The sequence below is a fragment of the Miscanthus floridulus genome, chromosome 16 (genome assembly GCF_019320115.1).
Source record: "Miscanthus floridulus cultivar M001 chromosome 16, ASM1932011v1, whole genome shotgun sequence".
NCBI lineage: Eukaryota > Viridiplantae > Streptophyta > Magnoliopsida > Poales > Poaceae > Miscanthus > Miscanthus floridulus.
Genome location: NC_089595.1, coordinates 26,157,617 through 26,167,374, shown reverse-complemented (window position 1 = coordinate 26,167,374; position 9,758 = coordinate 26,157,617). Strand labels below are relative to the sequence as shown.

The window sequence follows — 9,758 nt, the reverse complement described above, 5'->3', positions numbered from 1 at the left end:
TGGCTTGTGTTCTCGATTCGCTTGCAGGAAAGCCTTCTCGGCGAGGTCAATCGCGTTCGCGTGGTTGATAACCAACGGAGCAGTGGTGTAACGGTTGTGGGGGTCCGAATCAGTCTTGGTTCGAAGCCTAGATCGTGAACGTCGAGTCTCCACCAATCGACGCTATCATACCTATCGAAAGATCGGACCTTGTCTACATCACCTAACATGCTGCGAAGCTACTAGTGAAGGTGACATGGACAGCGGAGGTACACATGGAGCTTGGTGCAGCACGTAACCATGGAGCGTTGGGGAAGCCTAATATAGAATAAACAAGTTGCTTGTGATCACCTCGGACTTGTAAGGTAATTCCTCTAAAGTTGTGCTAAGTGCTTGGGGTTTTCTCAAAGGAACATAAGTAGTTTCCCTTTGAAAATCACCGCTTTCTTTAGTTCATTGCTATTTTTATACATAGTGCCACGTGGATGATGGCTTAGCACGTTTTAATTCTTTTATTAGTATTCATCCTTCTCATCATCATAAGGGCGTACCCAGTGCAGAGAGCTCCCGCTCTGTGCGGGGTCTGGAGAAGGGTGTTAGTGGCAAGTCTTACCCTCGCCTGTGCAATACGAAGAGACCGCGACTCGAACCCGGGACCTTCCGGTCACAGGCGGTAAGACTCTACCGCTTGCACCAGGCTCACCCTTCCCTTCTCATCATCATCATCATGCCAAATGCATGCGCCTGGCTTCTCCTTTTATAGACGCTCAATGGGCATTTTGGAGTGTCTTGAATTATTCGCCTTCACTATATTGCTTGGGCACCTAGCCAATGCTGCGCTCTTTAATAATTGTCCTACATACTGGCGCATCCATTATTGCCCTTGTATATTTATCTTTTGGGTTTTCACGTGGTCTTCTGGACTCCTTGGTATGGTCATCCACACTCAAATGATTGATGTCATAAATATCAATCAAATTATAAAAATATTTAAACATGTATTTGGTCTCCAAATTATAAAAATATTCTTGTGTATATTTGCTCAGAATAGTGTTCTAGGTGCCTATGCTCTTTTTTTTTACCTTTCAAATTTTAATTCTAGCTTGTCTTGTCTTTTACCTCAAGTTATATAAAAACAATATGTATCAATTCTACTATTAATTTAACTGATTATGTGTTGTGAGGTATGCCAAGTATGTTCTTCAAAACTATTTATTCTGCACCTTATATTCATATCCTATTTAGTATTGACATTTTTTCTTGTATTAACTTCTAAATCTAAATGGTTTAGCTTTTCTATTTTGTTTTAACTTTATACAAATCAAAATAATATACCGGGATATACTTTCTAGAAAAAGGACACTAAGATTAGTCCTAAATGACGTCAAAGATATTATTGCGCAGTGACAACATTCTTTACATTTCTTCTGATTTTCGTTCTTTTGCAGCTCTCGTAATATATAAACAGAGGCAGGAGAGGGACGACATTGTCTGAACGATGTGATAATCTATACAGAAATTTGAGGCAAGATATTCAGATTATTTATTATGGATCTCATGAACTTAACGAGATAGAATCATTGAACAATTTTTTTGATATATGGAATTTCTGGTAGCACCCAGCCCTCTCTCTTGAGAGTGCATTGACATGTGATCTATACAATGAATGTGCGCTCACTTGCTGCAGAATATCCTTCAACCCAGGTCTTGTGGATATGTATCAGCTCCAATCCCTCAGGAGTGTCAGACTGTCAGTTGGAGCAGATAGTAACAGCATAAGCTATGTGAATTTTTTAGATGAACACAAATATGCATGTAACCGCCGGAGTGTGAAGGATTACAGTAGGATCGAGAGAGTTTACCTTCAGATTCAGCAGAACAGTTGAGCGGCAGCAATACCGAGCATCACCTGAAATTAGAAGGAATACTAACCACTGAAGCTGAAGCCAACAAAAAATAAATAAATTTCTAAAGTACCGAGTTCGGAATGGAAATGGAAAGGCAAGCAGAGAAGAGAAAATGAAAGGTAACAGCATGATATGTTGAAAATGTATTGCAGGCGGTTAGCTGAACAAAGTGACAACTATTGGAACTCTACCTAAATTAGTTCATCATGAGAAGAGATATGCATGGGGGCATACCTTCCATTTCCCATTTGTCAAACTTAACCAACCAGTTACTTGTAGCCACCGGTGATGTAACAAGTCTGTCCACCCATGCCCGGAACTTCTTGCCTTTTTTGTCACCATAGCATGAACGCAGTGCATCAATGGATGCATGAAGAGAATGCTCCAATCCACAAGGACGAATAATTGTTCCATTCAAATGCTAAAAAAGAAGAAGAAAAATCATCAGCTTAAACTTTAAAGAAAGCACAAGAAACAATGAGGCAGGAAAATGCACATTTTGTCAGACAACAAATTACTAGTACAAATCGATCAGGTATTACTTGTAAGACATTATGAGAGAAATGCAGATATGAGGCAGGAAAAAAGGCACATTTTGTCAGAATAAATTAGTAGTACAATATGATCAGGAATTGTTACCTTCTGCACACTCCAATTTGAATTGTCTACTTCATAAAGAGCTTACAGATATGAAAAGAATGATTTAAAAAAAAAAACAGGTTACTCTAAGAAATTAAACAAGGGGAGTACTTACAGCAATGCTTTTCAAGTACTGTATTACTGATGAGGACTTTTCAACTTCGCCCCTCCGCCACTTCTCGTAGATAACGTAGAACTTCACCACCAAATCTGCAGGCTTGATGATGCTTAACTTTGGATGAGGGAGTTCAAGATCTCTAGGAGAAACATTGGGTCCTAGTTTGAAGTGTGCAATAGCTTGCATGATACCGGCTGCACATCTCTTAGTGGAATGAATTATCTTGGGATTACACATAGCATTTTCTTCGCGCCATTGAAGAAGCTCCTCTTGGGCATTGCTGACCTGAACATGGTTTCAAAATGCAGTAGTAATTTTAGGGGTTATGGGACAGTAAACAGCCACTGTCACCGAAGTTATTGCAACATCACCACCAATGATTATTTTAAGGGAGTAGTAGCTTTTGTGCACTGAATTACTGACCATGACGCCATGGACTGATGGGATACTGAACAATTCTGCATCATTTCCGGAATCGCCACAAACAAGAATATTGCTCGGTGCTTTCCTCTGTGAATTGAGCTTGTTCAGCAAATACTGAAGAGCCTGCCCCTTTCCTGCACCTTGCGGTACCACATCAATAAGCACACCATAGCTGAAGATTGTTTTTACATGTATCTGTTCACAGAAAAAGAAGCTGGAAACTCAAAACAAAGCTCAACTGGCGAATGCCTCAGTAATATAATATTAATATAAGAAAATGTACTTTCTGCTATATCAGTGCCGGTTCCTTCAAAAGAAATATTAATTATAAGAAAATTGATCTTACCCCACGTTTCTTCAAGTTGTGAGGGAGAGCGTGCATTACTTCCTGAGCACCTTGCTTGTCAACCAAAAATGTAACCTTATGGGGACCCTGATCCTTCTCTGGCTGTATCCGATTCCGTACAGAGGATTCAGCTCAGCATCAAGCACAAAACAAAATGCGAACATGATCATGCATGCAGCGAGATAGAAACCTGCCTCAGGCTTCAGCTGAGGGAACTTTGCCGCCTCCTCGACGACGATATCTCGGTCCCAGTTGCTGCTCAAATGCTCCTCCCAGTCAGCATCGCGAACCATGTCGCCGCCATAAGCTATCACAGTCCCCACAGACATTATGGTGATGTCCGGAGTGATCAGAGGCTTGTTTTTCCTCAAATCATGGTAGCTGATCGGCGATCTCCCGGTCGAGAAGATGAGAAGAGAATCGTGGGAGAACTCGGCCTCCCAGAGCGCCTCGAACCTGAGCAAGGACAGGTCTTCTGGATCATCATGATCAACCTGCATGTAAATGATCCAAAAACATTTAGGAACACAGCATGGGTCAGCTCCTGATCGAATCTGGATTTATCTGAACTCGAAGGTTTGTGCACCATGGTCTGATCAAGATCAGAGACGATCATAAGGCGGGCTGAAGCGTAGAGCTTCTCCATTGAAGCTCTTGCCAAGATTGCTGGCAGGGGTTGGGTGTTTCTGCTGTTGGGCTCCCTGAATGAACATGGCAAACGACAGAAATGTGCTCCTCGTGTATTCTTCACCTACCCTTTGGTCAACCAGTGGCCAGGTCTTGTTTTATGTTGAAAATGAAGAAGAGAAGATGATTATGGCTTGTGCCTGGAGGAATTCAGGCCACCATAGACAGCAATTGCGCGATGCAGTAATTTGGGCACATGGTCAATGCTGATAAGAATTGCAGACGAAATGAAGCTGCAACTTCTGAGGATGACCATGGACCAGGTTAGGCAAATTAGAACACAGCTCTTCTTCTTCTTTTTCCAGGTATCATAGTTAATTGTCCATAAGGACTCAGCAAAAGAGAGGCAAGAGGTCATATTACTGAATCATGTAAAAAGCCACAGACAATCTTGAGGCAAGAGCTTCAGCTAATTTATGGATCTCATGAAATTCATGAGAAGGAATCATGGAACATCTTTTCTTGTACATGGAATTACCGAGCATCGAGACGGTCTGGAAGTACATTTTGATTCTATCTGGACTTGGAACAAAATATGTGTTATGACTATCTGCGCTTCGCGAGTGACTAATTAATCTACAAGATGAACGTGTGCTCGCTCCCTGCAGAGTGTCCTTCAACCCAGGTCTTGTGGATGTGTGTCAGCTCCAAGCCCTCTGGAGTCTCAGGCTGAGTTGAAGCAGATAGAAATAATTAAAACATACACTATATATACAGGTGCACAAAAGTAAGCAACAGCAGAACGGGAGAATTTACCTTGATATGCAGCAGAAGAGTAGTGCGGCAGCAATACCGAACAGCACCTGAGAATAGTAGGAGCATTAACACTGAAGCTCGAATAAAACCAAATGAAATACTGAAGCGCAGACCATCCAAGGATCAAAAAAGAAGAAGAAATAGAGACATGGTATGATAAAGTATAAAACATATCATGAAGCTACATGAAAGAAGTGGCAACTACTGGCACGGATTAAGAGCCACAATCAGTTTATCATGTGAAGGGCTGAGGACTGACCTTCGATTTCCCAGTTGTCAAACCTCACCAACCAGTTACTTGTACCAATTGGCGATGTAACTAGTCTGTCCACCCATACTCGGAACTTGTTGCCTTGTTTGTCCCCATAGCAAGAACTTAGAGCATCAATAGACGCGTGAAGAGAGCGTTCCGATCCAGAAGGATGAATAATTGTACCATTCAAATGCTACAAAAAAAATGATGTTAAAGAAACTTCAAAGAATCAAATTTAACTATTTAAGGCAGCAAATTGTGTATTTTCTCAGACAAAAGACTAGTTGTATGATTTGATCTCGAATAACTTCTGAAGAGAGAAAAAAAGACAAATGGAGCTCTGAAATGTGCAATTACTTTCTGCATTGTCCACTGTAGGAAAGTGGTCATGATAAAAAATAGTGGACATTTACAAACAAAAACCAAGTTACTCTTAGAACTGAAAAGAGGAAGTACTTACAGTAATGCTTTTCAAGTACTGCATAACTGATGAAGAATTTGGAAGGTCACCCCTCCGCCACTTCTCATAGAGAACATAGAACTTCACCACCACATCTGCAGGCTTAGCGGTGTCTGCCTTTAGATAAGGGAACTCAAGATTTCTTGCAGAAACATTGGGTCCTAGTTTGAAGTGTCCAATAGCTTGCATGATACCGGCAGCACATCTCTCAGTTGCATGAATTATCTTAGGATTATCCTTTGCATTTTCTTCATACCACTGAAGCAGCTCCTCTTGGGCATTGCAGACCTGAACATGATATGAAAACCCTTTGGTAAGCTTAACAGAGTAGACACTGTCACCAACGAACTTTAGTTGACAGTTTCAAGGGACTCCTTGTGCACTGAATCACTGACCATGACTCCATATACAGATGGGACACTGAATAGTTCTGCGTCGTTTCCAGAGTCACCACAAACAAGAGTATTCTTTGGTGGTTTCTCATATGAATTGAGCTTATTTAACAAGTACATAAGGGCCTGGCCCTTGCCTGCACCTCGTGGTAAAACATCAAACGCCTCACCGCTGCTGTAGACTATTTTCACATCTAGCTAATCACAGTTAAGGAAGCAGAAAGTCAGAACAAAAGATGTCAATAAGTGCTGCTCCAGCATTAAAAAATGTGGAAAAATCTAGAAGGTATGCATGTGCCTTACCCCACGTTTCTCCAACTTCTGTGGGAGATAATCCATTACTTCTTGAGCACCCTGCTTGTCAACGAAGAAGCTAACCTTATGGGGACCCTGATTCCTCTCTGGCTGCATCCAAACGATAAAAAAGTAAATACATAGTTCTAGTTCAGGCATTAAAATGGGACTAATAACCAGCAAAAAGAAATCGTTGTAGCAAAGCAACTGGACATGCCTGAGGCTTTAGCTGAGGGAACCTAGCTGTCTCCTCAACGACAATAGTCCTGTCCCAATTGTTGTTCAGGTACTCCTCCCAACCAACATCACGGATCATCTCTTCACCGTATGCTATCACGGTTCCCACAGACATGATAGTGATGTCCGGTGTGATCAGAGGCTTATCTTTACGCAAGCCCTTGTAACTGATTGGCGTTCTTCCGGTCGAGAAGACCAGCAGAGAATCCTGGGAGAACTCAGCCTCCCAGAGCGCCTCGAACCTAAGCAAGGACAGGTTCTCTTGATCCTGATGATCAATCTGCGAGTAAATAAATAATCCGTAAGTTTGAGAACTGATGATGATCAGGTACACAACTGAAAAGTATGATTCAGTTCATACTGAATCTGGAAAATTGAACCAAGGTCTGAACTGGAACACGCACCATCGTCTGGTCAAGATCGGAAACGAGCACGAGGCGGGCAGAACCGTCGAGCCTATCCATCTGGCAGACTGGCACAACTCAGCTGTAAAAGAGGAAGAAGGAGAAGAAGAAGAAGTGATTTTGAGTTTTTGACTATACACTTTCCTGAACAAACACGGCAAACACAACAATGTGCTCCTTATTATTCAGCTGCCATTTGGTCAACAACTGATAAAGTCTTGATTTGTGGGGGCAAAAAGAAGAAGTAAAGGATGGCTGCATCGACAGGTAGTATCTCCTCCCACCTTAATATATACACTTCGTTAGAAGCAACTGTACGTCTGTACCAGCATTTGTTTTTGACGGCCAGGGCCAACCATCCACACAAGCTACTGTCCTAGCTACTGATGATAAGGAAGGCGAGGAGATAAGCATTGCTGACTGCGGAGTATGTATATGTGGAGTATATAGGAAACTCTATGCATCTATCCTATGATCCTATCCATAGCAGCCATGTTCAACGTAAATGTCGTCAGAATGGAAACGTGAATGTCCCTGGAACGACGTTCGCAGAACAAGGAACGTGGCCATGTTTCACGTTTCCGGCTGCTAAGCAACTATCCCCACCCTCACCCACAAACCTATACCACCACTCCATGTGAGATGCTACTAAACAGCAAGATCGCCATCTAATGGCTGCGCAACCTTTGGCTTTGTGTGGAGCAAACAAATGCAACCGTGAGAAGGAACCGTGGGGCAGCGATGGCGGCGGCGCGCGGCCGAATCTGGGCGGGCGTACGGGCCAGATTCACGGGCGCAGGCAAGATCGCGCAATGTGTTGGTTGAACGCGAGGATCGAAGTCAACGATGGAAAGAAATCAAACAGCCGCGCGCGCGCATCCACACAAGTACATGACAAACGGAGGTTGAATAATGGAAAGGGGCGGACTGGCGGAGGGTAGGTCTCACCTGGGTCCAGCAGGGGCGGCGGCCGGACGGTGGCGGCGGCGTGTGGCGGCTTCCGGCCGGGGCGAGGAAGAATCGTCGCGGCGCCAGACGGCTGGAGAGGCTGGAGGCTGGAGGCGCTGGACGGAGATCAGGACTGGACTGGAGGGAGTGGAGGGAAGGAAGTGGCCAAAGTGCGCAAAGAACAAATGCTGCTGCCGCTGGCCGCTGCTGCTTGGCGCTTTCCATTATCATATCAAATATCAAACGGAAACTAAATTACACCAAGTGGAGAGAATGTGGCCAATTTGCGCGTCAACTTTTTTTTTTACTTCCTCTGATTAAAAATATGTGTCTATTAGAATATCAGATGGCAATTTGACTAACGGTGTGTAAAAATATATACTCTCTCTGTCCCGAAATGATAAGCGTATTTGGTGGAAAAAATCGATCTTCATAATTTTGAACCAATAATTATTTAATTATATATAGATTTACGACATAAAATATATGTTAATAGATTTGTATTCAATGTAGCTGAAAATGAGATTAGTTCTTTAGCAAACAACATTATATGTAATAGAAATTAAGGTTCAATATTATTTTTTATTTTCACTTGTTAAAATATGTTTGTCGTTTCAGAACACAGTAAATATTATATTTTATATAAAAAAGGACTTTATTGGATTTTAGGACAATTTAATAAGTATGTCTTGCCTATTAAATGAAGGAAAGTAGAATAATCTCTACTAAATGGTTTTAGGATAAACAAAAAAAGGTGTCTCACATATTATCCTAAAAATAAAAAATATTTCATGAGAGAATCTAAATCGTTTTTTTTCCAAAAATACTGTATTTCTTTAACAAACTATATCCCCACTAAACTAGACTAAACTTATTTCTTCATGCATGTCACGTTGGCAACTTGTCCATGTGTAGCACATATACAGGTGGCACCATCAGAGAAGCACGTTTTTGTGATGTTTTCAAATCCACCACACACTAAGGGCCTGGTGCCTATTTTGAACGTGTCGGTCGGATGAATGAATCTGTCTCGCCGTTCAAACCCAAATATCCCTAATTAAGAAAGCTGCTAGGATGGTGACCATACTCAAGGCTCACAAACCATGATGTGAAGAAATAGCGAGCCATATATAAAAAGAGAACAATATACGTAGTTAGCAGTGGAACTCAAACTATGTCAGCATCGGTTAGCTGTTAGCTATTGAAGCTTTGAAGCTCTCTATAGGCCAGCGCTCGGTACTCAAGACATGTTTGGATACTAATGGCTAATTGCTATCTAACTAAAGGGGTTTAGCCCGGGTCACATCAGATGTCAATTAGGAGGGTTAAATATGAGCTAATTATAAAACTAATTGCATAAACCGTGACTAATTCGCGAGATGAATTTATTAAGTCTAATTAATCCATGATTAGCATATGTTTACTATAGCATCACATTGGCTAATCATGAACTAATTAGGCTTAATAGATTCGGCTCACGAATTGGCCTTTATTTATGCAATTAGTTTTATAATTAGTCTATATTTAATACTCCCTCCGTCCATAAGTCTTCATCGTGGCTCTGTTCGCTTATCTTATAATCTGTCTTTTTCAGCTTGTTTTTTCAGCCGGAACAGTGTTTTTATCTCACAACAAATCAGCCGGAACAGTGTTTCGACTTGTTTTTTCAGCGAAAGCGAACAGCCCATGTGAGCAAAAAATAAGATTCCAAGAGTCTGTTGTTTTTACATCAGGACCAGAGGTGAGGCTGGTCACACAGGCTGTGCGTTTGTTGCTCCTTGGCTGCTCCGCGTTGCGCATTTATTACTCCTTGCTCGCGACTCCTCGTACGTGTTGCACCCGCAATGATTAAATGGAATTTTGCGTTAGTATGCTGCTCCTTGTCACTTTGCCAAAGGCTAAAACGATATAGACT

At 41.9% G+C, this 9,758-nt stretch overlaps 1 protein-coding gene and 1 pseudogene across 1 annotated transcript; both read right to left on the bottom strand.

Annotated features, from left to right (window-relative positions):
- Nucleotides 1-1,589: 1,589 nt before the first annotated feature.
- LOC136513673 (probable sucrose-phosphatase 3) lies at nucleotides 1,590-4,238 on the bottom strand. Its single transcript, XM_066507636.1, has 8 exons — nucleotides 3,999-4,238; nucleotides 3,603-3,906; nucleotides 3,413-3,510; nucleotides 3,067-3,261; nucleotides 2,641-2,928; nucleotides 2,121-2,307; nucleotides 1,842-1,888; nucleotides 1,590-1,727 (listed from the first exon to the last, which is right to left on the bottom strand). The coding sequence occupies exons 1-8, from the start codon at nucleotides 4,056-4,058 to the stop codon at nucleotides 1,635-1,637; spliced, it is 1,272 nt and encodes a 423-aa protein (XP_066363733.1). The 5' UTR covers nucleotides 4,059-4,238; the 3' UTR covers nucleotides 1,590-1,634.
- A 214-nt stretch (nucleotides 4,239-4,452) lies between these two features.
- Nucleotides 4,453-8,012, bottom strand: LOC136512884 (sucrose-phosphatase 2-like; annotated as a pseudogene).
- Nucleotides 8,013-9,758: the final 1,746 nt, after the last annotated feature.